The 25697-nt window shown below is 45.3% G+C and overlaps 9 protein-coding genes across 9 annotated transcripts; 3 read left to right on the forward strand and 6 right to left on the reverse strand.

Annotated features, from left to right (window-relative positions):
* The first annotated feature begins 2807 nt into the window (after positions 1 to 2807).
* BO95DRAFT_442660 (uracil-DNA glycosylase) lies at positions 2808 to 4754 on the forward strand. Its single transcript, XM_025586479.1, has 3 exons — positions 2808 to 3571; positions 3625 to 4084; positions 4147 to 4754. The coding sequence occupies exons 1-3, from the start codon at positions 3204 to 3206 to the stop codon at positions 4447 to 4449; spliced, it is 1131 nt and encodes a 376-aa protein (XP_025442492.1). The 5' UTR covers positions 2808 to 3203; the 3' UTR covers positions 4450 to 4754.
* A 168-nt stretch (positions 4755 to 4922) lies between these two features.
* On the reverse strand, positions 4923 to 7084 carry pdiA (protein disulfide isomerase PDI1). Its single transcript, XM_025586480.1, has 4 exons — positions 6483 to 7084; positions 6010 to 6388; positions 5476 to 5915; positions 4923 to 5412 (listed from the first exon to the last, which is right to left on the reverse strand). The coding sequence occupies exons 1-4, from the start codon at positions 6851 to 6853 to the stop codon at positions 5046 to 5048; spliced, it is 1557 nt and encodes a 518-aa protein (XP_025442493.1). The 5' UTR covers positions 6854 to 7084; the 3' UTR covers positions 4923 to 5045.
* Positions 7085 to 7458: 374 nt separating this feature from the next.
* On the reverse strand, positions 7459 to 9819 carry BO95DRAFT_413311 (MFS transporter). Its single transcript, XM_025584276.1, has 2 exons — positions 9421 to 9819; positions 7459 to 9358 (listed from the first exon to the last, which is right to left on the reverse strand). The coding sequence occupies exons 1-2, from the start codon at positions 9554 to 9556 to the stop codon at positions 7683 to 7685; spliced, it is 1812 nt and encodes a 603-aa protein (XP_025442494.1). The 5' UTR covers positions 9557 to 9819; the 3' UTR covers positions 7459 to 7682.
* A 1044-nt stretch (positions 9820 to 10863) lies between these two features.
* On the forward strand, positions 10864 to 14243 carry BO95DRAFT_431746 (mediator of RNA polymerase II transcription subunit 14; the record flags this gene model as incomplete). The annotated part of the gene is made up of 2 exons (XM_025585023.1): positions 10864 to 11556; positions 11610 to 14243. 2 exons carry the CDS (start codon positions 10864 to 10866, stop codon positions 14241 to 14243), a joined length of 3327 nt encoding a protein of 1108 aa, XP_025442495.1.
* Positions 14244 to 14411: 168 nt separating this feature from the next.
* BO95DRAFT_514320 (DNA polymerase epsilon noncatalytic subunit) lies at positions 14412 to 17192 on the reverse strand. The gene has a single exon (XM_025591668.1). It carries the CDS (start codon positions 16926 to 16928, stop codon positions 14712 to 14714), a length of 2217 nt encoding a protein of 738 aa, XP_025442496.1. The 5' UTR covers positions 16929 to 17192; the 3' UTR covers positions 14412 to 14711.
* A 109-nt stretch (positions 17193 to 17301) lies between these two features.
* On the forward strand, positions 17302 to 19315 carry BO95DRAFT_442663 (SHNi-TPR domain-containing protein). Its single transcript, XM_025586481.1, has 3 exons — positions 17302 to 17430; positions 17512 to 18569; positions 18633 to 19315. The coding sequence occupies exons 2-3, from the start codon at positions 17535 to 17537 to the stop codon at positions 18924 to 18926; spliced, it is 1329 nt and encodes a 442-aa protein (XP_025442497.1). The 5' UTR covers positions 17302 to 17430; positions 17512 to 17534; the 3' UTR covers positions 18927 to 19315.
* Positions 18901 to 20419, reverse strand: BO95DRAFT_128624 (yippee/mis18 family protein). The gene has a single exon (XM_025580493.1). The coding sequence runs from the start codon at positions 20014 to 20016 to the stop codon at positions 19303 to 19305; it is 714 nt and encodes a 237-aa protein (XP_025442498.1). The 5' UTR covers positions 20017 to 20419; the 3' UTR covers positions 18901 to 19302.
* Positions 20420 to 20559: 140 nt separating this feature from the next.
* On the reverse strand, positions 20560 to 21499 carry BO95DRAFT_362634 (ornithine decarboxylase antizyme; the record flags this gene model as incomplete). Its single annotated transcript, XM_025582586.1, is given in 4 exon segments — positions 20560 to 20776; positions 20857 to 21275; positions 21292 to 21299; positions 21319 to 21499. 4 exon segments carry the CDS (start codon positions 21497 to 21499, stop codon positions 20560 to 20562), a joined length of 825 nt encoding a protein of 274 aa, XP_025442499.1.
* Positions 21500 to 22114: 615 nt separating this feature from the next.
* Positions 22115 to 24630, reverse strand: BO95DRAFT_128632 (cleavage polyadenylation factor subunit MPE1). Its single transcript, XM_025580494.1, has 4 exons — positions 24195 to 24630; positions 23783 to 24080; positions 23608 to 23714; positions 22115 to 23551 (listed from the first exon to the last, which is right to left on the reverse strand). The coding sequence occupies exons 1-4, from the start codon at positions 24364 to 24366 to the stop codon at positions 22236 to 22238; spliced, it is 1893 nt and encodes a 630-aa protein (XP_025442500.1). The 5' UTR covers positions 24367 to 24630; the 3' UTR covers positions 22115 to 22235.
* Between the last annotated feature and the right edge of the window lie 1067 nt (positions 24631 to 25697).

The following is a 25697-nucleotide window of genomic DNA, read 5'->3' on the forward strand; positions in this document are numbered from 1 at the left end:
TAAATATTTTATTAATAAAATACTTATTTAAATAAATAAACCAATATAAAGCACTTTTTTAGTAATTTGGTTAAATAAGTAATTTTTAAATAAACTAAAAATTATAATAAAATATACTACTAATATTAGGCTTTAAGACCTCGAAAAATAATAATTTATAAATAGATAGTTGTTTTTTTTATTTTAGCTATTTTAATATATATATAAGATTGTCTTCCTGAAGCAGTAAGAAAAGACAGTACCCAAGCCGAGGCTCGAGGTGTCGAAGGCAACAAAAAACTTTTAAAAAGATATATTCTAGAAGCTATTTATAAAAAACTAATATAAAAAATCTTTATTATCTATAATAAAAACTGTTTAAATTAGTTTTTTACAGACGGGCCCTAAAGATTTTTTTTAATAATAGCTAATTTTACTAATTTTTAATTATAAATTCGAAAAATTATATAATTTATAAATATAAACTCTTAATACTATAAAAAATTCTAGCTTATTTAACGATTTAAATTAGATTTAGTCTACTATTTTTTTTTAACTATAAAATTTGTTGAAACTTAATCTATCTTATAATTTACCGGGTATTTAATTTTTATTAAGTAATTAAAAGTTTTATTTAGTACTATAATTATAATAATATTAATTATTTTTATTCTATTATAACTAAATAAAAATAAATAAAGTATTTTTTAAGCTTTTATATATTTTTTTTTTATATTCTGTTTATCTAAAAATAGTGGGTCTACTATTTATAAGATCTATAATATTTATAATAATTTTTTTAATTATTTAGATTACTTAATTAACCGACTGGTAAAAAAGCAGATATCTTAAAAAAAAATTTTTTAAAAACTTATAAAATATATATTAAAAGCTCCGAAAATATTATTATTATATCTACTAAATAGAAGACTATATTTATATAATTATAACTATTTTAAACTTAATGTTAAAACTTAAAAAGTTTAAAAAAAATATCTAACTAGATAATAATACTAACTGGTATTATAAATACCGAACTATTTTTAAAAAAATATTTTATTTTTATTGTAATTAGAATCCGGCTATTAATATACTATTAACTATTTTCAGATTATTATTAGGCCTGGATAAAATTTTTTATAATATTTTTAAATATTAAAAATTTTTACCAGCAGCCGAAATATTCAAAAAATTTAAAATATATTTAAATATTAAAGATATATAGCTTATAAAAATATTTTTAATTAAATTAATATTATTCTAAATATTATAAAATATATTAATATTTTTACTTACTAGAAGTCCCGCTGTAATTAGTTTTTTATTTTTTATTAAATAGTTAGAGATTTTTTTTAGTTGCTATTAATAGTATTAGTATTAAATATTTATTTAATAATTTTTAAAATATCTATTATTATTACCAGAGCTGTTTTTATACTAATATAATTAAAGTAGTAATATTTTAAATATATATTAATTATTTTACTATTAGTAAAAAATACTAGAATATTTTTAATAATTTTAATCCGGATTTAATTATTTTTATATCTAAGAAGTAAGAAGAAAATAAGATAATTATTATTTTTTATATTAGTAAAAATAAAAATATAAATAATCTTAAAAATAATCTAGAAGATAAATTATTATTAAAAATAGAAAAGCTAGTTTTATCTGAATTTTTAAATATTATATATATTTAGATAAAAATAGAAATCTGGTTTTCTTAATTTTTTTGCTATTATAATTACTGTTTTAAATAGTATAAAAAATAGTATAATCTTATTAGTTTATTTAATATTAAATATTATTTTTTCTATACTAGATTTTATAAAAATCTTTTTTAAAGTATAGTATACCCCTCAGCTTTATAAAAAAAAAGATTAAGTAGATTAAATAAATTAAGCAGATTAAGTAAATTAAGCAGATTAAGTAAGTTAAATAGATTAAATAGATTAAGCAGATAAATCGGAAGAATTAAAGCTGTACTATAATATTAAATAGATAAGCTAAATCTAAAGAATATTACTATACTATAATTAAAAATATATTATACTTTATATATTATCTGTATAAAAGAAATATATATATTATTAATTAATCTGCAGTTATTAATCTATCTGCTATATCTAATTTTTCTAACTGGTAGGTATAAACAGTTAAAATAATAGTTATATTTTAATCTAACTATAACCGTACGGTTAAAATTTTTTTATATTTTAATCTAACCGCCAGGTTATGGCCAGGTTAAGATTAAGGTATAACGGTCAGGTTAATCCACTCTAATCTAAAGACATAATTTAAAATATACTATTATTATAAAAGCTGCGCTCTCTCATAATTAATTTATTCCTATTATTAAGAAAACTAACTAGGCTAGATACAAGAAGAAAGAAGAAGAAGATGGTCCCGCTAGGCGGTGTATCTAGGCAGAACAACACACGGAGTCAACAGGGGGGGAGAAAACCTACAGACATCACTGTGCAAATGTTAGTCTAGGTTTAAAGTTGACATACACCCAATACTGTAATTTATATGATGTTATATGCAGTGCAGAACAAATCCATAGAACAACCATTAACTTATAACCTTACTCCAGTAACTAACTACTAAATTGTACCTATTCTGTTAAGAAGAGAGAAAAATCTACTCACTCTAGTAGCAGTAGCAGTCCTTTAAGTTAACATGTTTCCAACAGATGAATTTTCAAGGATGAGTATCAAGTTATTTGAAATAGATATAGTCACGGGTATACATAGTACTTACCACATTGGCTTCCGGTCTAGTGCTGAAATTACTGCTGGTGTCAATAGCAATTCATTCTCCTGCAAGGCTAAGTCCAACCCGAACGGTCAAACGTCAGTCAGCCCGACTCGGCTGGTGTTTCATTTTCGAGGACGCGTGAAACTCGCGCGCGACCACGACGCGTGCTTGTTTCCTCGGAGTTGTTGTTAATTATGCTCGGTCTGCAGCTGATCATGAAAGCATCACATTTATACTGCTATTATCCCAGCCCTTGCCAATCTATTCGCCCCATTTAATGCGTAAAAGCTGGTGATGCCACAAGTGCCCCCTGAGCTAGCTCCATTCTCTCTCGTTTCAACCCTCCTATCTGGATCTCCTTGCCATTGCCGTTGCCATCGACCATTGGTCATTCACCCTCTCCCTACCACATACTATCTTCGGGGTCTACTCGCTCTCTGTGAACACGCAAACCCAATTGCAGTATGGCCGGTCAGGCGGGTACGAAACGAGATGCGGATCATCTGAAAGACCCAGCCGCAGATCGAAAGAAGTCCAGGGTCAACGGTAGCATAACTTCTTTCTTCAGTGTTCCAAAGCCCTCAGTCTTGGTCGAAACTATGCCACCGACCAGGGCCTCGTCCAACTTCGATAAGCAGAAATGGGTGGCGTCATTAAACCCCGAGCAGAGAGAGCTCCTTCAACTTGAAATTGATACTCTAGATGAGAGTTGGTTGGCACAACTCAAGGACGAGGTATTGAAGCCGGAATTCCTAGCTTTGAAGCGCTTTCTGCAGAAGGAAAAGCGATCGGGAGCTAAGATTTTCCCCCCAGAAGAGGAAATTTACTCTTGGTGTGGTTTAAGCCTCAGATGTCAAATAGCATTTTCCAACTAATACAGTTTAGGTCCCGCCATACCCCTCTGCACAAGGTCAAAGCAGTAGTGATCGGGCAGGACCCCTATCACAATCATAACCAAGCTCATGGTTTGGCTTTTTCCGTCCGCCCGCCAACACCAGCTCCCCCATCCCTCGTCAACATCTATACGGGGATCAAGAATGACTACCCTTCCTTCCAGCGACCACCGAACAAAGGCGGCCTTTTGACTCCTTGGGCTGAACGGGGAGTACTTCTTCTCAATACATGCTTGACTGTCCGCGCACATCAGGCTGCCAGTCACTCGAACAAAGGTTGGGAACAATTCACTCAGAAAGTCATCGACTTGGTGGCCCGGGTTCGTACTCGTGGCGTTGTGTTCTTAGCATGGGGGACGCCGGCCGGGAAACGGGTGACAGGCATCAATAGAGAGAAGCACTGCGTCTTGCAATCAGTTCATCCAAGTCCGTTAAGCGCATCTAGAGGCTTTGTGAGTCAGCATTTCGGACATACAGGCGCAGAATGCCTTGCTGATTATTTTCGTGGCTACAGTTCACCAACCAACATTTCAAGAAATGCAACGATTGGCTATCCGATCGGTATGGCCCAGGCGAGATCATCGACTGGAGTCTAAGCTCCAAGAATAAGACAAACAATCCCCTCACCAATATTCAAGGCCCTGCTCCACATGAGGCAAATGGTTGTGAGGATCTAGCGGTGAAATTACCCAATGCTCATTACGAGCAAGTGTCTCATCATGACTCGAAAACCCCCATCCCGACCGAAAATGCCGATGAGTTCGATGAGGATTTAGATGCATTGGAGGTACTGGCGGCAGCAGACTCAACCACTTGAGCGTCAGGAAGAACGACGCATTCTATACCTCTTATGCTTTATTGGCCCGGATACCTAAGTAAGAGTTACAGGTTATTCATAAGTACTCGCCATCATTGAATTGATAATTTCAGGGTGACAGTTGATAAAATGTGGGGTCGCGATACAACAATTCGTGTGATTCTAAGGCACGCATTTGCGGTCATATGGCACCAGGGGCACGTGCGTAGATGCTTCAATGTGCTGATTATTGAACTTATCCCCTAGGGTAGCTCTAGGATTAGGTTACGTCGTTCCGAGACGGGGTCGGAAATTGAAATCAAGAGGAAATCAATGATAGACTGGTTTGACTCCCAGCTACGTACGTACTAATGTATACCTGCCCTCAAAATATGAGCCCCATACACCGAGACATGTAAAATGTGAAAGTCCTGTGTCCCATAGGCCTTGCATACCAGACTTCCTTGGTCTGGCGGTTAGGAAAAGACGCCAGATCAACCTTGTCAGATACGTATGTGAGAAAAGAGATATAAGCTAGAGCGGAAACGGAGAGTAACAGGCTAGATTGAGAATAATAAGATACAATTCATTAGAGGGACCGGGAGCTTCCAAAACGATTAGAGTTCATCATGCTCCACCGCTTCTTCTTCGGCAACTTCCGGGGCCTCGTCTTCAGTGGGAGCTGCAACAGGGGGAGTGGTGACGTCCGCATCTCCCTGCTGCTCCTCAGGCTTAGCATGGGCATCAACCTTGTGCTTACCATTCTCAAAAATGAAGTTGGCGAGGTCCTCAACTGTGCGGGACCCTTCATACTCAATTGGAGAATCCTTGGCGCCGGCTGGGTACAGTCTGATTGTCGGGAAACCAGTGATAGGGTCAGGGACATCGTTGGCTGTCGCATCAATTTTGGCGACAGTAACCTTGGCCGCAAGTTCAGGGTTGTTGACATAAAGACTAGCAAGCTCATCGTACTTCGGAGCAAGACTGTCGAATCTGGTCAGTTGTGTCCGCTTGGCAAATATGGAAACAAAGTAGGAGATAACATACGCTTTGCAGTGCCCGCACCATGGCGCATAAAACTCTAGAAGAACGTCCTTGTCGTTATCAACAACAAGCTCCTTATAAGAGTGTGCCACAACAACGGTCACTGGGCCATCCTGAGTCTCCGGGATAGGCTCTGACTTGATGCTAGGCTCGATCTTGCCATGAAGAACATCTTGAATAAAGATCTCCAAATCTTCCACCTTGAGTTCCTTGGACTGGTCATACGGGTACTTGGCATTCTTCGCAGGATCTTGAATGGCAAAGGCAGGGAAGTTCTGGGGATCGAGATTGAGGTTTCCTGCATGCGCACCGAACATCTTGGCATCAATAGTAGCGATGTTGATAGAGCCTCTGTGCTTCTCCGCGATCGGCTTGAAATCCTCCGTCAACTGTTCCCGCTCTTCCTTGGTTTCGGCGAAAATGTATGCGAGGGGAACGCCGGCCTTCGAGAATATTGATCAGTGGGACGGGACACACAAGCCCACCTTTGAGAGAGCAGGCTTTGGATTGACTGGAACTTTCGGGCAATCCACTTACTGTGATGTATCCAGAGTAGGTCTCGGGTCCGATTTCGCCCACAAGGGGAGTGCTAGCGGTCTTTACCCAGCCGAGCAGAGCCTGTTGGTCAATCTCGCCATCAAAAACTGTCTTTTTCTCATCGAAGTCCTTGTAGAGAACAAAAGCCGGCTGTTCGACACCCTCCACCTTGGCGATGGCAGGGTCACTTGCTTCCGCGAAGAGGTAATTATCCCTCTGGGATTCGGCAAAGGCCTCGAATGCGTCATGTGTCGTTTTATCTTCAGAATCAATGTAACCGATGACGACGATTTTGTCCATAGTCTTGATCTCTTCAAGATTCTCACCATCAACAGGTGACACGGCAGGAAGAGATTGCTTGATCATATAGGACACAATGCTGATAGGTTGAAGGTAAGTAAGGATCTGTTATTTCCCTCACTCTCAAGATAACGGAGAAGAATGATGACAGGGAAGTACTGAGGTGAACTCACGATTCTGCTTGACGCGCACCTTGGTAAGGCTTGCTCGAGTCGGGTCCACGGAAGATCTTCAAAGTCGGGTAGCCCTCAACGCCCTGACTCCGACACAGATCCTCCTCTACAGTGCAGTCGATCTTTACCAAAGGAATATCCTTTGCCTTCAACTCTGCAGCTGCTTCCTCATACTTGGGAGCGAGAGCTTTGCAGTGGCCACACCAGGGCGCAAAGAATTCTGCAAGCACCAGATCATGTTCCGTCATGAAGCTTTCGAACGTGTCCGTGTTCAGTGAGATGACATCAGACTCGGCATCCGCAGCGTCCGCAGCGTACACTACGCTTGATGCGCCGAGGAGGCTGAGAGCCAAGGGGGCGAGAGATCGCATGTTGGCTGAGATGGCTGGCGGTAGTATGAAGCTCGGGTGAAGTCAGAAACGGAAAGCCTTCCTATAATCCAGCTAATGTGGGCGACGACGCCGGGCTCCAATGGAAGACTGAAGGTGCTAGGCTGTCTCGGCCTGGCGACTGGAAAGGAAGGAAGTTGACAGTGTACAGGGTGGATAATGAGTGCTAGGTATTTAAAGACTTAAATAGTGTTTGTGAAGTATGGGGGAACGGAGTTAAGGACAGTCTGTTCTTTCTGCAGTAAGTTGCCGCTTGAGGATGCTGACTGGTTCAAACGGCCCCGCTTAACACAGCAAGGGACCAAGCTAGTGGTACCTGAATTGTATAGTAGGCATTTTGCGGCATTGCAAGTAATATTGCAACGGAATGGTAACTACGGAGTACTCGTAGGTACACGTAACTTCGGTCGGAAAAAGTCAGGGTACTGTTCAGTACACCTACATACAGGGCGATTAGCCCCTTAGCAACATGCCGCCGATGCGGTGCTCTCCATCTATTCCCAAGTTGGAACGGTACGTCGATTTTGTAACAAGAGCCCAGCAGAAGACATCAATCCAACACACTGTGTGATGCAACCTTATCTTTACTTGTGCAGAGGTACGTTCTTATTGGGACAGAATCGACGTGTCTGGAGAACCTATATCGAGCTTTCGACAAGGGGCTCTAGCCCACACCAAAAAAGAAAAAAGAGAGAGATCATACTCAAGACTAACTATTCAGGCACAAGGAAGCGGAGGGGACAAGGAGACAAGATGGAATACACAACTATCCCAATGCTGCTACGAAAGACACTGTTCCACCCTCCATGGCTCACTCACTTTGCATGACTGGTCGTTCACTGTGAGTGGAGACGTGTAAATTCGTTCTAGAACCGAGCGACTGTATCCCCATTTCACCTTCCAATCCAGTCGCGAGTGCCAGAGCATCTCGTTTCCCACGGTCAACGTCGACAAGCAACATAAGAGGCAATGGAAACAAGATCAGTATGGCAAGAAAGACGAATGCGGGTCTTATGTCACCATATCGATCCGTAACGAGTCCAACAACCATCGGGCCAAAGATGCTGGATCCTTTGTCGGTGATGGCATAAAGCGCGTAGAAAGCCGCTTCGTAGCCTGGAGGAATCAATTGCCCGAAGAAACTTCGGCAATAGGAAGACAATCCTCCCATGACAAGCCCGTAGACTATGGCCAGCACATACATCTCCCATGGTTGTTGAAGACCCAAGAAGCCCAATTCCTTAACGGCTGGAATGAATCCTAGAAGTCCATAGAGCGGCACAATCTCAAGCAGCAGAATGCATAGAATGATGATTTGTGATGCACACAGGCCAAAGAACCGCGCAATATAGCCCCAAGAGAATGCACCGAATACACCTGCTATCATTGCAACCACGTTGATCAGGCCCAATGCAGCAGGCTGCATACCGAGTTGGGTTTTAGCGAATAGCACGGCCGTCCCACTCACTGTTGCGATCCCGTCACTTAGAAGAAACCACGAAGCAAGAAACAATAGAATATCTTTCAGATGCCGAGTACGCATTGCTGTCCGGAGGAGAGACTTCCAGGCATATGCAACATAGCCACCCCACGCGCGATGGTTCTTGCTGTGCAAGACATGGGATAGAGGTGGTCCTGGTCGGGAACGCAGCCATATCGCAGCAGGAATCGTGAAGAGCAACCACCAGAGTCCGATCAGAAAGAGAACAAGACGCAGCGAGAAAGTAGTTTGCCTAGTCGCAAAGACCACGGCGATGCATATTCCTTGTAATATCACCGCGCCAATATAGCCAATGCCGATCCCATAAGAAGAGATTTTGGAGGACAGCTCGAGTTCCTGGTTATTCTTTATAGAGACCAGTTTGCGATCTGCTAGATGATGCAACCGACTGGATTGAACCAGCGGTGTTGTCTCCCGAACTTCATGCGGGGGGCCAGATGCTGGGACCTGGATGTCGGTGTAGCTACCGTTTGGGGCGATTGGCCTGAAAGGACTAGCCGCATCTCTTTTGAGCAAGGAAGAGTGGTGGCGGACTAACAAAGGCAGGAACGAATTGAGAAGCACGAAAGAGGCCCCAAAGCAGGTATTGGCTACAATCGCAGACAGCGCACCCAGGATGTAAACTCGCGGCGATATCGCAAGGAAGAGCATTGTGGCAACGGAGCCGGCCAAAGCAAAAAGCACTAGAAGCATCTTGCGATGATTTCCATGGTCTGCGGCGCCCGACATAGACACAATGAAGATAGCCTGAACAAAGACACTCACCGAGAAAGTATACATAGCGAAGCTTGCAGTGTTCACTTGTAATCCTAGAATATTAACCACGCATTGAGCTACAGTGGCTGCCCCAGGTTGCACATATACAAGGGCCGATTGTGCTTGGTTTTGTGGGTGATTCCAACTTGCACTACATGGGATTGTCTGGTCCGATAGAAGGACACCACGTTCCCTAGCCATTTGCTCCAAAGTAATGGGGAGGAACGACCCTTTGAAAGAACCATCAATCAGGATATGCAACTTTTCAATAATGCCTCGGTTCAAAACATACCCATGGCACATACAGCGAAAACCTCTGCAGCCCAACCATAGCTGTACCAGCCAGCAAGCTCTTTCTTACTCGTAGGCCGTGTATCTTCACCGGGGTACTGGGGAGGATCACTCCTACCCACATGATAACCCTGCATGATGGCCCGAGACGTCTCCAGAAGCAGCGTATGTAGCAGATAAAGATAACAGGAGTTATTTCACTTTGTCACGAGCCAATACAGTCTCTGTATTCTCGTTAACACTGAGCAGAGCAGACCGCGATGGATGATCACTCGCAGCAGCTAGTCCAGACAAAACAGGTCGAATGATCTCTTTGTTGATCACCCGCGTTCGAATCGATATCGCGCTGTGCCTACTGTGATCCAAGTTGAAGCTCTCAGAGGTATGAGGGAATCTCAAACGTAGCCAAAGGAGAATGACGGGGGTGTTATAGGCTCATGATATACAATAATGTAGTAGTCTTTTTACTGCGGCAGCAGACGAAGTCTCCAGATTACAGAGATAGCATAGGGAGGGAAATTGTCTGTCTGATAGTCAAAGTGCAAAACCAGCAGTACTGCTGCAACCGACACGCGCTCCGCAACAATATAAGGAGAGCACTGGTGTACGGGGCGCTGAGTATACCATAGTAGTACACTAGTCCTGCTTGGGGAAAAGTTGCTGGGATCTATGGGATTACGTAGCTCCGGCGACCGCTGAGCCAACTGAGGCTGGACCTGGGCTCGTGCATTTGCAGCGCATCGCGCCGGCTTCATTTATCAATCACTTTGCCTTGTTTTCTTACCGGAATATCAATCCTCTGACTGGAGTGTCCCAGTCCACCGCAGTTTTGATATACAAAATATGCTTTAATCTTGCCATAGGTTATCAACTCGTACTGTCTCATACGCAAATCTCCCCCTCCCCGCTCCCAGATCGATAATTCGGTCTCCGTTCTATACGCCATTTTTATCGTGAATCGATCAGCCAGTGCTTGTGTCGCAGTTGCTCCTCACAATCTTGGACACCGATTCCGTTGCGAAAACCACTACCTTTAAAAACACCACATAATAGCTGGTAATATCAGCCAACCATTGAAAAGATCCACTCTTTGAGCATTCGATTCTCCTTGTTTGGATGGAATAAGCTCGCGGCCCAAGCACCGAGTCCACCTGCGCCTACGTTGGCTTGCGATTCTACGAAGCTACAGATTATATATCCATTGCGATACATTCAACATCTTTGCTTCGGTCGATGGTGATACTCATATGTAGGCTATATACCAGACCTCCGGTTTGACTTGTGGCCATCCATCCGTGTTCCGCAATTCTGCATCCCTTCTTGCATCAGCTTTGGCTGCTTTGAAGAGGCACAGTCCTACATCAGATTACTCCCCTTTTCTCGTGCAGAGGGTGAGAAGGGGAGGGCTTAGAGCGACTGAGATCCGGCTTATGTCTTCTGGAACATGCCGGGCGTAGTCATGGACACTGCCAATATCGGCGGACAGATGAAGGGATCACCCACTGACTCGCAGAATGGTGTATCTTGTTCTGCCGGGGAGAAGGCGCCAATGAAAGGCTCTGCTGTTGTTCAAAACGGCTCTCTCTACGCAGCCGGCCTGGAGAAGGGTTCCGCTTATCGCACGGACGCATCGACCATCACACCCGTGTTAGCAAAAACGAGAGAACTACCAGAGCTACCACATGTGACGCAAGGATTCTTTCCCTTTTCGATCTTACTCAATAGATCAGCTCAACAATGCTGGAACGATCTACTTGATTTGATCACGGAACTCGCAGAAATCCAGGTGGCTCCCAATGACCTAGGATATGCATCAGTCCCCATCGCGGGAAAGCCACCGGGGAACCAGTCGTCTGAGAATATACAGAAGAAGCTCCGTGTGCTCGAATTCGCTCACGCTAAACGTGCCGATTTTATCAAGCTTCTCGTTCTCTCTCAATGGGGTCGACAAGCTGCAGATGTCAGCAAGCTGATCGACATCCAGAATTTTATACGTACACGTCACCAAGCATACACAGGAGCGCTACAATGGATTGGAGAGATGAAGAAAGACCTCGTTCGAGCCCAGGTGGCCAATCCGGATATCAGGACGTCCCTAGAGGTATTATCCAAGGGAAGAGTGGCGTCCATGCTTACCGTAAGTTACTTGTGCCTGAAACTAATGCCCCAATCTAACATGCGGTGTGCCAGCTCGGTTACAAGCCTCCCAAGCTCTCAACGCCGAGAAGAGCTCTCAGGAAGCTACAAAAAATCAACAGATTACTATGTACCCGACTTGCACTGCATGATGAGCTTCCTCCTTCCTTTCAAACTTACAGCATTCATGACGGTCGAGTCACTTTTATCGTACCTACTGAATTTGAGCTTGACCTGTCCATTGGAGAAGGAAGTGGGTTGTCACAATTTTTTTTCGTCGACATTCGCTTCCTCTTCCATCCATCGTCACCAATCCCCAAAGGTCGAATCTTTAACGAGCTTGAGTCCAAAGTCAATGATGTACTTCAGACTCGCGGCTTGCCTGGCTGCTTCGATCTATTACACAATCTGGTTCTTACGAACAAGATCAATGTCCTCTTTAAACAAGCCACCGACATGGCAAGGGGACTCTGGGCTGATGTATTGCGCATCGAGCTGCTACATCGAACGGTTGTTGTCCACTATTGGGCACGGAAGCCTGGTAGCAAGAGCTGGTTAGAAATCGGGATCAATAGCGGCCGTCGCGGATCTATTCACGGGAGCCCTTTGCCGCCCTACCTAGGGTTGCGCTGGATAAAAGATGGAGAAGAAGTCAATTCTGGGTTGATTGATTTTGACACGACGAACATTTCTATGGAACGGTTACTTCGAAGTGTTATCGCCTTGCACGTATCTCATACCGTCTCCTCGGCCTATCACAGCATAAGTCAAAGCTTACTGTATTCAACCAGCACGTTGTCCTTACGAGCCCAGCTCACAACCACTGAGCCCGGTAACTGCCTACTCGATGTTCAACTCACGGGAACCAGATACCTCAGGGTTTCTGTGGAGCCGATGTCAGGAGCGAACGTCTTTTCCACTACGCCCAATATCTTGGAGCGGCCTGACAACGATCGGCTAGCAGAAAAACCTGCTGTCGATGACATTGTCACCCGTGTTGCACGCCTCCGGTGCATTGCAGCTATAGAAGAAGTCGAATGCTATTTGCAAATGCTAGGCTTCGACGTGATAAACCCAAGGATATTGAATATAGACGTTCGCAGAGTCTTTCCATTGAACGTTCTGCGCTTCTCCTTCTTCAGCCACAAATCTTGGGAGCGAAACTGGATTGTAGCAGCAACGAGCAGCATGGATGGTGATAACTGGTGGCTTGTTCAGCTTCGACCGGGGGTCGTAGCCAAAAGACATTCAGCATACGATGTGAATGTCGGCAGCCGGCCCGCTTTTCGTTTGGCTCAGGTCGTCAGCAACACTTTCATCTCATCTCGGCTTGAAAAGAGTTATATGTCCTTTGCGAATCTTGTGCACAGTCTATCAGGAATTCTTACAATATATGCCAACTCCCGTTATCTGGCCGACCTAGACGCAATCCAATCATGTCCTCCTGCGCACAAGCTGAGAATCGAGGCTGGCTTCCAGATTCCAGACATTTCACTTCGATATGAACCTGCCAAGCTTCCCAACGCCTTACGCTTAGTTCTGCCTGCAGGAATAAGGCAGAAAGGTTTCATCAGAGAAACCATTCGTCTTACATTCCTTGGTATTGATTCACAGGCAAATCTCGCCATAATTGGGGCCTACGGAAGATTAAATATTCCTGTGAAAGCTTTCAGTGCTCTCATATCCAAGTGGGACCGCTCTTTAGTGTTTCAAGAGAGCCATAACGGCTTTGCAATTCGTCTACTTGCGCCAACAGGTCGACCAGTCATCATTGGTCTCGTTGAAGATCTACAGAGACTCGAATGTGTGTTGTCTATTTTAGATACCTTGCAACGGAAGAAGATAGAGGTCACGTCAATATCGCTGTCTGGCATCTCCTTCACCTATGGACCTGAAAGGGACTTAGCTGCCAGGCTGGAGGTTGACATCAAAAGAAACCCCCCTCTTTCAGAGGCCGATGCGGCCGAGCTTGCGACCAGGTCTGATTCGATCTTCCGCTTGCAGCTCGGCATAAGATTTGACTCCACAAACCCCCATCGTCGAATCCAGGGATCTCTTGCATCTAGCCTGAATCGTACTCCAGCTGAGGCTAGCATGGAGTCCATTGCTGAACTCCTGACAAGCACATTACCTTTAATGCGAGCTTTGGATCATATAATGGATAACACTTCTCGCAACGAGTCCTTAAAGGTGCAGGCGACGGTGCGCAACGCCATGACGTATGCTATTCACTATCCTGATGCAAATTTGCACTTTCGATTGGTTGCCAGGATACGTTCGAACCGCCTAGTGTGGGTGCTCAGAAACGTGAACAGCTCCGAGTCTAGTTCCGACCAGGTCAATTCTATGTCCAAGGTACAGCAGTCTCTGTATGATTCCAAAGGCGATGGCTGGAGAGGGCTTGGAAATGGTGTAATTGCACAAGTTGACCGGGTTGGGAATCTTTTGTGGGAACTTCACAGATGCATTGCTGCCTCCGTTCCCAATCCTTCTTTGAATAAAGCTGGTACCAGGGAATTATCGACCATCACGCCCACGCAAGCTACGGCGCTCAGCGCGGTTGCCTCGGGAGTAGCAACGAAACCAGTACGCCAGGATTCGTCACGTCCCGCTCATTTGCAGGAAAGGACAACTCAACACTCTGCCAGTGTTGCTTCAAACACTGCAGATGTCATCATGATCGACTAGAATAGAGGCTTCTGAAATGGAACCCATATTTGCACATGTCCATATTTTTATCAGTCCACTTCATATATAAATGCCTCGAAGTACCTTTATGGATTGTGCTTCTATTTGTGAATCTCGTATGCTGTATCTTGCTTATTCGCTTCCACATTCCTCTTGGAATTTTGTGGTACTTAACCCCAGGTTTATGCTTCCAATGCGGGTTAAGTCCGATGAGTATGCTACAGCGTGAGACTTCAGCAGAATTCAACATTGGTCTCCAAGGATGATGTGATAAATGGAAGTGAAGGTGAGCCCACATCGCGTCATTGCCTTATCCGACAAGGAATGTTCTCCTGTCTCATTGGTCTCGGGAAAATTCTATTGCCTGGTGACATCCTAACCGGACTAATAGTAATTCGGTGGCTAGAGTATCACTCCCAGATTTATAAGTCGCTCAGGTGTCGCATTTGTGCTCTAGCGAAAAGATGACTAGTAACGCTCTTCTCTAACCCGTCCCCGATTTTTGAGAGCGTCATATTCTATCCATTGAACGCAAGTAAGACCACTTGCTGAAACAACCCTTCCTGGGTTCATGACATGGCAGCCTTCGTACGTCATGCAAAATGGAACAGATTCTGAGTCAGCCAAGATCAGCGCGGTTGGCAGTGGATATAGCTGAAGTGAAGAAGCATAGTCCCAGAGAACGGGTCGCAGAGAGAGTGGGAAAGGCGACAGGTTTCCTTGATCTAGGGTGGTCTTCACAAGCTTTCGAGCAATCGAAGTTGCAGAAGGCATTGCATTGGCATCAGTAGACGTGTATTGAGCTTGAGGAGCTGGCTGATCTTCGACTTTCAAGCCACTGTTCCCATTGGTGTCAGTCATGTCGCCTGGGCCGACCTTGATTGCGCTGCGTCGAAGCCTACTCGATATGTCATCTCGAAATATGGCGATGTCATGGAGAGGTCCGAACAGTGTCAAACGCGCAGGATTAGAAGTCCATACTGCTTCGCCAGGCGGCTCAGACGTCTTGGAGCGATCCACATGTGAATTTGCTGCGGCAAACGCACGTCTCACCCTGGTAGTGAACAACTCGGGAATAGCATGGCGCGGTACTGTGGAAGCAGCACCAGCTGAAAAAGCTGACGACCATGGATCATTGTCACCTGGGACGAAAACGAAGGTCGAATGCTGTAGCAGCAGGGGGAACTCAGAGAGTGTCAAGGATAATGCATCAAAGTATTCTTTGTACTCGATACTGCCTGCCTGACCACTGCTGTTGATTATTGCTTTTTGCACAAAATTTCCGATAAGGACGAATGCTACCGGAAGTTCGACCACATTAAGGCTGCTGTAGTAGCCAAAAACCTTTTTCAAGGCATCCAAAGTTCCCATGTCGTCAAGGTTGACCTCACTCATGATCGCCATCTTGAGTCGGCGACCATCTTCAGCATTGTCGTGAACATTCTCTAAATATTGAGACTGGATCTGTCTCATGCGTGGGCCTTGTGCCCGCTCACTCCCAACCCCTAGGAAGTCTACCCAGCCCAGACCTCCGCTTGAGCTGATTTCACTATTGCGTTGTCGGTTGCTTGTTCCCAAGGTGATGTCGCGGCGCTCACATGGAGGCCCACAAATAGAAAGGCCTATGAATTTCCCTCCGATGGCTCCACCAACGCCAGAATTACCACCGAGTGAAGATCCCTTAACATGTGCTTCCTCTTCGTAGACCCCATCTACAAGAGCAAACATGCCAGGGGCAAGCCAAGAACCATCTTCCGGGACAATTCGCCCATGACTCAGATCAAGAACAATACTTCCGGTTTGGTCACTTAGAGAGAGCTCCCCCGTGGGTGACACTGAGAGTAAGCCAAGGATTAGGTGGGAAGTCCCGCTTCTTCCCAGCAGATTTGCGACCGGCGTCAGTTTGTAGCCGGTTAATGATGTTCGCTGTGATATCGACTGATTAGACAACCCTGCTGATGTTTGAAATGACTCGTTCCGAAGGAGCCGTTGGTGAACGATGTTGTAGCGGTCTCTGAAAAAGGCAGTTTTATGAGACGGCGACGGAAATAGTGAGGGCTTTGATTTAGTAATCTCGAAATACTTCATATCCCCATGATATGTTAAGCGTGGAATATCAAATGCCTCAATAATCCTCAACCATTGCCTTGGATGTAGAGCCAAGTCAGCCTCTTCGGACTTTCCGCCTTCAAGGGTGTTTGCTGCAAGAACAGTCTCCGAAATTAAATTCCTGCTGTTCAAGCTTGGACTTCGGCTTGAGGTGGCCTCATGTGCCGATGTATTCTTCCCCGCGACCATTCTCCCTCCAGTCAAATTACCCTCCAGGACTTGCAAGATAGCCTTCAATGAGGCCCCTTTACCTTCATCAACAATCACACCACCTCCGGCTTTCCTCCAGCTCTTGGCAACTTCATCCAGCACACGTTCAGCAAGGCCATCTTCCCGCCATCCCGAGCCACAGTTCCTTCCCACGAAATTTGCTAAGGTCTGGAGAGCAGACGATGAGATCGTGAGGTTGTGCTTCCGCGTAAAAGTCCGAAAGGCCACAGGACGAAGAGTAGAGGGTGGAAGTAGAATGGGAAGGATCGAGGTTCGCGTGGGAGCGTGATTGGGTGTGGTCTTTCGAAAAGGGTGCGCAGGAGTGCCAAATCCAGGCGACGATGAAGGGACCGGATCCAGATCCATGCTTGAGGCTCGAGATAAATCTTGGCGTTGGGAAAGAAGTGTTGGTAACTGCCTTTCGGTTGCAACAATAAGACCAAGAGACAACTCAACCTGTTCTTTCGGTAGGGTGATCGCGATTGACCCTCGTGAGCAAAAGCGTGATATGCCTAGAATACCCCCTGATTCGTTGTTGTCTTATGTGAGTCCTCACAATGGTCGCGAGTGGAGATAATTCAGTACCGAATCCGATAGCTAGCTCTCTTGCCCGAGCGGGACGCGAGGTTGTCGCGCGGCGCACGCGCCTTCCCGCGATAAGTAATCGCGGGAGGTCTTTTATTTCTCTGTCGGAAAACTAGTCATAAACCACTTGACGCTGACCTATATGCTTAGGCGAGTCGCCCTAGTCAACTTGATAACTTATAACTATTTCCCTTCCCGGTCCTTTGCTCACTGGTTTATCGCCCTCCTTGTGACTCGAGTCGCCCTGCGCAGTTCATCGCATCCTGCATCCCGATTGAGTTCTGTATGGGTTGTCCATCCGATGTCTCTGATGATTTTCCCTTCGCACTGCTGACTAGAGCTGCAATCATATCTATACCTATAGTCAATTCCTTTCAGATAGCTAACATGGCGGAAACAAATGACTTGGGTGTCGCCCCACCCCGAGGAGATTGCGACGGTGATGACCGGGCGTCCTTAGACAATCTTATCAGTCAAGCTGCAGCGAAAGACGCAATCAAAGATTACAGCGCGGCCGCGGAGCTTTATTCCGAGGCTACGGAGCTTCAGGCGAAACTGAATGGCGAACTAGCACTCGACAATGCTGATCTTCTCTTCGCTTACGGGAAAGCCCTTTATAACGTTGCTGTTAGTAAGAGCGATGTTCTTGGATCAAAGGTGGCCACCGAGCCCCCTTCTCAATCCAACAATCCAACACCGACAGCAGAGAGTGTCATTCAAGATGCCATCGTCCAGGCGCAGTCTGCAGAACCAAGATCTGAAGTCAAGGCCAAGCCGACCGATGATACGAGCAAACCATACTTTCAATTTACAGGCGACGAGAATTTCGACGATTCCGATACTGAAGACGAAGATGATCCCCCACTTGTCGAAGAGGAGGAGGATGACTTTGCCAATGCCTATGAGGTTCTCGATCTGGCGCGTATACTGTACCAGAAGAAGCTAAACGCATTGGAGGAGGATGCCGGGAAAGGGAAATCTGCGAAGGCACCCTCAAGCCTCAAGCAACTCAAAGAACGACTTGCTGATACGTATGACCTACAAGCTGAGATCTCACTCGAAGCTGAAAGGTTTGCGGATGCAGTGGCAGATTTGAGGACAGCTTTAAGTTTAAGACAGTCGCTGTTCCCCATGGAAGACCCCTCCGTTGCCGAATGCCATTACAAGCTTTCCCTCGCCCTCGAATTCGCATCGGTGAGCAAAGCTAACGACGATGCCCAAACTGAAGATGGTAAGGTCGATGAGGACATGGGAAAAGAGGCTATTATACAAATGGAGCACGCTATTGAAAGCTGTCGAGTCAGAATGGCCCAGGAACAAGCGAAATTGGATATGAATGACTCACCGGATGAAGATAAGGCCATCGCCATGAAAAGAAAGATAGCTAATGTGAAGGATATTATTTCCGACATGGAGCAAAGGGTAAGCCCCCGCCTTGCATTTCTGTTTTTGTTGGGAGCCTCGACCCTCACATCTATTTGACAGCTCGTCGACCTCCAACGCCCTGTCGCCTCATCCTTGAAAGCTAGCGATGTGGAAGACACCATGCTTAGAGGCATCCTGGGTCAAATTGTAGGACAACCTGTTTCTGAACGAAAGGCTCGACTTGACGCAGTCACCGAAAATGCAAATGACTTATCTGCATTTGTGAAACGAAAGCCGACTAGCGCCTCTCGGCCCCAAACTGGGGAGTCGACTAAAAGGCGTATGGTTGGAGATAAGACCCAAGACTCCGAACCAAAAAGAGCCCGAACGACCGACCTCAAGGATACGATATAATAGCTGGTGAACTCCTTCAACTCACGTGCATTTCGCCCGTATCTACGGGCTCCGCCCTCCACCTCTCACAATAATGCAAGCTCTCAACGTGAATTTGACGCCAAGTCTCGTTGATAGTGAATTATGATACCCGGTTGATTAAGGACATTGTGCATGAAAATACAAGATAAAATCGTACTCATTGGGTGGAAAGCCCAACCAGTGATGATAAACGCTGCGCCCTGTAGAACTGCAAAAGCTGGTCGGCAAGTGCAACACCCGGACGAAGTTGAAGACTGACAAGATACAGTCGCTCTTGCGGGTTGTCTGGCTTGGAAACTGGTTGGATTCACATTTGTTCCCAGGTCGATAAATCTTTTGAGGTTGATGAGGTTGATCATGATGGGTTGTGTCTGAACCTAGAAAGATAATGTTCCATTTTGCGACTTCTGCGGCGCATAGCTAGACCAGGACTCCAGATTGCGGCGAAGAGATCTTCGCATTCATCCTCATCCTGGCTGTCGAATTCTATAACGTCTTCCGACAAGCTTTCCCGGTGTTCTTCAGAGCATGAGGTTTCAGGATCGAGAAGCAGATTGGCCTTCGGTGCAGACTCCCAGAATGGTGACGTTGTAATTTTCTCGGTCTCTAGTATGAACTTGCCGACCTTGTAGCGTTGTGATTCCTCCTCTGCGGAGACATATTTCCAGCCGAGTACAGTTCCACAGAGGGCACAATTTAGATCGCTTACCATGTGCGCACCGGTCACTAATCGTCGAGGTATGGGTTTTTGCACAATGGTATTTGGGAGACAATCTGTCGCTGCGGAAGATGGACTAATAGAAACCGCACTGGCAATGATTCGTGCAGACACAAGCAACGCGCGGCCATGACGGCCAGTGAAGCCTTTGCTGATAATTTGCGATGTCAAGCATAAATCGGCCGCGCAATGAGAGCAACGGATACAGGACACATGGCCCATCAAGAATTTATTGGTGTCGTTGCTCGTCTCCTCTAAACAAGGTATTGGGTCTGGTCCAGAGGACGGTCCCTGGGTTGCAACCTGCCTGGGGCGCAAGATACCTGGACGAAGTAGAAACTTAGGAAACATCGGAGCGTTTACCACAACTGTATTGCAGGTATGGTCAACAGAAGTATCATCAGATAACCTCCACTCAAAAGGACCAGTGGGTGATTGGAAGAATATATCTTCTGGAATTTGACTACCTCATAGCTAATGCTAACTATAGCATAGGTAGTCCTGAGGTCATCTCCGCGTGATCCGCCATTTGTCCCTTGGCGCCCGCAACATCGGCCATTTCCGTGATAAGGGTGATTCATTACAGGCATGTATCGTAGGAGAGCCGATATGCGACAATTGGAACCACCGAACACACCATTGCACGTAAGAGCCCCGGGAGTACAATTGAGCCTACAATGATTCGAATTGCTTCTAAAAGTAGGCCAACAAGCATCATCAGGTGGTGCCGGATATTTCAGATTACTAAGACATGTTAGGAAACAGGAACCTTAGGAGTGTTGCTCGACGCAAAGTAGACAAATAGGTTGCTGCACCAGAGGAAATCACCACTACACGAGTAGCCATAGTATCATAAGACTCGGACTTCTAAAGAAAGCGGACATGTCCCTTTGATTATACCTCGGCGCTTAAGAAGAGCCACTTGTCGCTCAATGTATGATTGAGGTCATTTTCAACACTCCATTGTTGCAGGGTAGTTAGATTAAAACCACACCACCCAAGGTTCCTTACGATTTCGAGCTCGACCGCATTGTGCGAACGCGGGATACAAGCAACAATTTGCAAGCATTGGAATGCACTAATACTTGCAAGCTCGAATAATGCCACCAAACTAGATGAGGTCAAGATTAGTAAGCACGAATGATGAATGTGCTGGTTTATGAAGGCCCGACCAGATTTGAGATCACATACCCAGTCTTGAGGCCGTGGCCCAAAGTTTGGTCAGAGAAAAACACGAATATGGTTGGTTGGCCATCACTCGTGATAGTCACAAACCCTCGATAAGTAACGTCATTTGTGTAATCCAGAACTTCGAGCCAGTGCTGGATCGGCGTGTGCATGCCCTCGACAATTTCTGGCTGGCTTTGATACGCACCCATCCCAGGCGGCTCCTGCTCAGTAAATCTCCTCTCACCAAGGAATATCACAGACAGGTGCTCGCAGAAGAGCCTCTCACACTCTTCCGGAATAGCATGCGTTGCCTCCCCTTTATGCTCCAATAAGTTGTTCCCTGGCCAGCTGATTCCCATGCCGGGAATGATGGACAAGTCAAGGGGAGGACGTGAAGGCGGCTTAAACCCTGAGGGGACCTCAGGGATACCACTGTGCTCCTGCGTACCGTGCTACATTAGCATCTGTGGATGGAGCAGGCACCTTCCTTGGGAAAGAGTATCTTACCGGTGCCCATAGTAGTGCAGTAGTGGAACCCAGTAACTGCGGAGGTGATAGTATTCACACTGTAACAGCTTGCAAGAACGCTGACCCGACGGGTTCTCTCAGAGCACCGTTGCAGCTGACTACCACTACTACTGATATCGTTTGATGATTTGGCCATAGTGGGAACTTGACGAAGGAGAGAAACTAGGGACTGATTGTACGCTTAGGAGGGGTTATGAATGTTGTAGGCTTAGTAAAAAGACTTCTTGAGTCACCGGATTCTTCGATGACAATGGACCGTCGAAAGGAATAACAAGAGTGAAGATCTTTGGGAGAGGTGTTGCAACTCGATAGGATGACGATGTTAGGTGGCAGGTTTTTGTAATCAACGGCCTGACGGGTTGGAGAAGTGATAGATCACAGAAGGGGGCTGCGAGTGGATCCGTCCACTCTGATACGCGCGGAAGTACGTACTCATACTCGTATCATATGACCTCGGGGCTGATGGGATATCAAACCCCACTCTGCCGATCTCCCGGCGATAGGTATCGGTAAGAGGGAGACATACACGGACTTCTACTCCGGATCGCAGGGTGTTTATACTCAATACTCTATTACATAGTTTAGGGGTCACAAGTCTGGTCATCGCCAAGATGGGAATAAGAGCATCCATAAGGCCGGCATAAAGGGCTTGATTGACAAGGGAAGTTCATCCATATACGCAAAAAATTAACTGGATTGATGCTGGTTAATAGTACACATATCATGCACCGTGAGAATTAGAAAGAATGGTAGAACAAAAACTCCCGTGAAGTTGTGATCTAAGCAAGGGATCGGAGTCTGAAAGAGATACGAGGATGCCAGCGCTGAAGGCAGGGTTTTCACAGAGCTATGGCCAACACCAGGAAATATTCTCAGAGTTCCCGGTAATCGCTCGGTCTCGTCCTTCGATGTCTTGCCTGGTGTCGTTGCGGGTTAACAGGCTGACGAAAATATGCAGTGTCTTCTTCTCTGGCAAAAGGAGTACTAAAAGCGGTTCGCTGCTGGTTTGAGAATTGGCCAATTTCTAGGCCCTGCGAGAAGTCGGTACTTGGCTGGACTGGCCCATTCATCTGTGACATAGGAAACATGCTAAAACTCGAGTCGGCCGCATTGCCAAACATACTTGCGCTATAGCCACCCATTTGATCACCATACATTACACCAGGGAGTTGGTTGAAACTCGCACCATTCATCGGGTTCCAAGGCTGGTTGATGTTCGGTGGAAACCCATTGGCCGCAGGAATGCCCATATAATTCAAGAAACCGGCCCCTTCAGAAGCAAACCCAGGAGCAGGAAATGGTATCGCAGGCATTCCTTGGGTTTGCGCGAATCCAATTCCTCCAAAATTCATTTGCTGAGCAAAAGGTGGCTGCTGGAAGCCATTGGGTGAATCTTTAGCCTGCGAGGCCTGCACCTCGACAGAAGATTTGCCGTGAGAGTCACTCTTTTTCTGTTTCTTCGAAAGAGAGCTTGGGCTAAGACCTTCGGAGGCAGTGCTGATAGGCTCACCATCCGCAGGCCTCTTTTTCGAGGCCGTTGGCGCAGTTGACGGGGCTAGGGCAGGTGAGACCTCTTTCGCTGCCACGGAGATTTGGCCTGAACCAGATGCTTTACTGATTGCTTGAGCCTCTTGCTCCACTGGCTGCTTTTCTTTTTCTTTCTTCTGATCTGTCTTCTCGGTTTCGTATTCTTTAATTCTGGCAATGGCGTCATCGTCGACTGACAGATTATCAAGAAGAACGCCCTCTGTTCCACATCCAGGACAAACGAAGTCACTCTCAATCAATGCGTTCGCGATGCAGTCGTTGCAATATGTTTTCTGGCAGCATGGGGTTTTGGTGGGCTCCAGAAACATTCTTCTGTCTATTGGACATTCTAGGCCACGTGCTTGAAGTTCTTTGCTGTGTTCTGCCGCAGCAGCTTCGGCGGCGGCGGCAGCAGAAGCTTTGGCTTTTTCTTGATAAAGCTCCCAGGCGGCCTTATCTGGTTTCGCAATGACAAAATCGCCATCAGCGTTGACCATAACGCCGGTATTTCTTGAATCTTCATTCGAGCCATCCATAGTGAGGTTCTCGGGCTTGTCTACTTTGGTTTGAAGTGACCGCGGTATTCCGGTGGAGCGTTTCACTCTGTATTTACCGTCAAATTTGGGGTCGTTATTCGTAGGGCACTCATGTATGAAATGTCCTACACATTTGGTCAGCGAGGCTTCTCCATAGAGCTTGACACATGCAAGAACTCACCCTTCTCGCGACAGCGGTAACAGATATACCCCGGGGGCATAGGACGCTCTTGGGAATTCCCAGGCACGATCTTACCCCTCCCACGACCGAAAGGGACGGGTGTGGCGCTGTAGGATATTAGAAGATTGTGTTGTTATGATAAAAGATCTGGCAAACACCGGGATTTTGTACTCACTTCGCCATTTCTTGCTGTTGCTCTTTCCATTGATGCGCCTGCAGATTGAAAAGGGCATTAATCTTTTCCTCTTCAGTCTGGGCATTATTGAGTTCGAGAACGCCGTTGCTGACGGGTTGACTATTGAGAGAAGTTCGAATTGATGAAAATTGGTCATTACGAGGAGTGCTGCGCGCATTGACTGGCATTTTCCCGGACACATACCGGGCGGCGCCGCCTTTCCCTGGCCTTGATGCTGGCAACCTCCGAGCTATGACTGAAGTCGATCGCGGTATGATGTTGGTGTCGTCATCGTATTCTGCTCGGGATCTTTGTTAGCAAATGTCGATTACATTTCGACTCCTTATTTGAATGCTCGTGAGCAAAGTGGAGAGTCGGCCTCTTGGGAAACAGATCGTAGAAACTGACTAACCTTCTCCAGTATCCTCATTGTAGACAGAGAGCTCAAAATCGGTTCCATCCCCCAACCTACTTTGATTGATAATCTCTCGTTTCAGCTCGAAGACGGATATACCGGTGCCATCGAAAGTTACCCGGGAGGGTTCTTTTTGGGACTTGAACTTGAAATGAACAGATGATGACATTTTATTCAATTGGAAGTCCAATGATTGCGTTGTCAATGTAATTAGATCAAAAGGAGAATGCCACTTTCACAAAAGATACACGGGAGAACAAGGTAGACAATTGGTAACAGCAACGAACGGGAGGGCTTGCAGATCACAAATAACAGATTGACTTGCAAACAGTCTCTTGCATTCAAGTTCAGAGACCGAAGGACTACCCTTGCTCGAAGGCGTTGCTCGAATATGTAATGAGGACTTCTCTTCTAAGCTGGGTGGTCACGAATGACTGTATACAGACAAGTCTGACGATTGTGACGAATACAAGGATGATGCAAGCAATTCTGCGAGGGTCGAGAGAGAATTTGAATAAATGTTTTGAGGGCTTTGCTAGTCCAAACCTGAGCTAATTGAGCTTCCCTCTAACCTGCAATGACGACAGATTTAGTAGGATAACCTCGGTCGTGGAGCGATAACGATAGGGTTGTAGAAGATCGATAAATTATGGGCTCACGAGTGCATATAGACAAGAGGATGAGGAAGAGAGAAGGACCCTAATATACTCGCGCAGCAAGACTCCTGGGTGACTGTCCGGTCGCGAAAGGAAGCATGCGCACAAAGAACAGGCCGAAGACCTAATTCACAGAAGAATCAAATTAAACCAAATTTCAAAGAGTACTTCGGTCTGAATATTAAAGGGACAAGGGCAGAGATGGGCTTGGCAAGATGTCAAAAGGATCGTCTGTGGATGGCGAGGTCGGTCGAGAGGTGGTGGCAACCATTCAAAGGTGGATGGATAATAGATAATGGTCTTTCTTTCAATGTAGTCACATGATTAGCTTGTAGTAGTTCGTTAGTTAACTATCGAAGGTAGTTAGTTATTCTAAAACAGTTAGTTAATATAATTAGTAAGCCACCCGCTATGATAAGCCATCCGCCATCCACGCACATCAGTCTTGCATTCTTTAATATAAAATAATTTAACTAATAATAATTCTACTAAATATATCTTAATTATTAAATTATTTAGTAAAATAAAAGAACTGAATCTATCTTATTATTAAGGCTATCTAAAAAAATAAAGTTCTTCTTATAGTAGAAGTAATATATATATTTAATATTTTATATTTTAATTTTATAAAAATATCTGTAAGAAGTTAATATTAAATTAAATAGATATATTAATTTTATAGAATTGATTTATTTTAAAAAAAGACTTTAAAAAATTAGATTTTTTTATTTATAAAGTATAGACTTTATTTCCGGCTGTTATATATTTAGAATATAATAATAATTGTTCTGCAAAAATAAGATTTAAATTTTATAACTTTTATAAATAAAAAATAAATATATAA

This window comes from Aspergillus brunneoviolaceus (assembly GCF_003184695.1).
Source record: "Aspergillus brunneoviolaceus CBS 621.78 unplaced genomic scaffold BO95scaffold_32, whole genome shotgun sequence".
Taxonomy (NCBI): domain Eukaryota; kingdom Fungi; phylum Ascomycota; class Eurotiomycetes; order Eurotiales; family Aspergillaceae; genus Aspergillus; species Aspergillus brunneoviolaceus.

Bases quoted from the DNA above. Each gene is read 5' to 3' on its own strand.
- BO95DRAFT_442663 (XM_025586481.1), top strand. From the start codon at position 17,535: ATGGCGGAAACAAATGACTTGGGTGTCGCCCCACCCCGAGGAGATTGC. The intron at 18,570-18,632 runs GTAAGCCCCCGC...TCTATTTGACAG, and splicing joins TTTCCGACATGGAGCAAAGG to CTCGTCGACCTCCAACGCCC.
- BO95DRAFT_514320 (XM_025591668.1), bottom strand. From the start codon at position 16,928: ATGGATCTGGATCCGGTCCCTTCATCGTCGCCTGGATTTGGCACTCCT.
- BO95DRAFT_413311 (XM_025584276.1), bottom strand. From the start codon at position 9,556: ATGCAGGGTTATCATGTGGGTAGGAGTGATCCTCCCCAGTACCCCGGT. The intron at 9,359-9,420 runs GTATGTTTTGAA...GTTCTTTCAAAG, and splicing joins TTTCGCTGTATGTGCCATGG to GGTCGTTCCTCCCCATTACT.
- BO95DRAFT_442660 (XM_025586479.1), top strand. From the start codon at position 3,204: ATGGCCGGTCAGGCGGGTACGAAACGAGATGCGGATCATCTGAAAGAC. The intron at 3,572-3,624 runs GTGTGGTTTAAG...AATACAGTTTAG, and splicing joins GAAGAGGAAATTTACTCTTG to GTCCCGCCATACCCCTCTGC. The intron at 4,085-4,146 runs GTGAGTCAGCAT...TCGTGGCTACAG, and splicing joins TAAGCGCATCTAGAGGCTTT to TTCACCAACCAACATTTCAA.
- BO95DRAFT_128624 (XM_025580493.1), bottom strand. From the start codon at position 20,016: ATGTTTCCTAAGTTTCTACTTCGTCCAGGTATCTTGCGCCCCAGGCAG.
- pdiA (XM_025586480.1), bottom strand. From the start codon at position 6,853: ATGCGATCTCTCGCCCCCTTGGCTCTCAGCCTCCTCGGCGCATCAAGC. The intron at 5,916-6,009 runs GTAAGTGGATTG...ATATTCTCGAAG, and splicing joins CCTACTCTGGATACATCACA to GCCGGCGTTCCCCTCGCATA. The intron at 5,413-5,475 runs GTATGTTATCTC...CAGATTCGACAG, and splicing joins TGGTGCGGGCACTGCAAAGC to TCTTGCTCCGAAGTACGATG.
- BO95DRAFT_128632 (XM_025580494.1), bottom strand. From the start codon at position 24,366: ATGTCATCATCTGTTCATTTCAAGTTCAAGTCCCAAAAAGAACCCTCC. The intron at 23,715-23,782 runs GTGAGTACAAAA...AATATCCTACAG, and splicing joins CAACAGCAAGAAATGGCGAA to CGCCACACCCGTCCCTTTCG. The intron at 23,552-23,607 runs GTGAGTTCTTGC...CCAAATGTGTAG, and splicing joins TTACCGCTGTCGCGAGAAGG to GACATTTCATACATGAGTGC.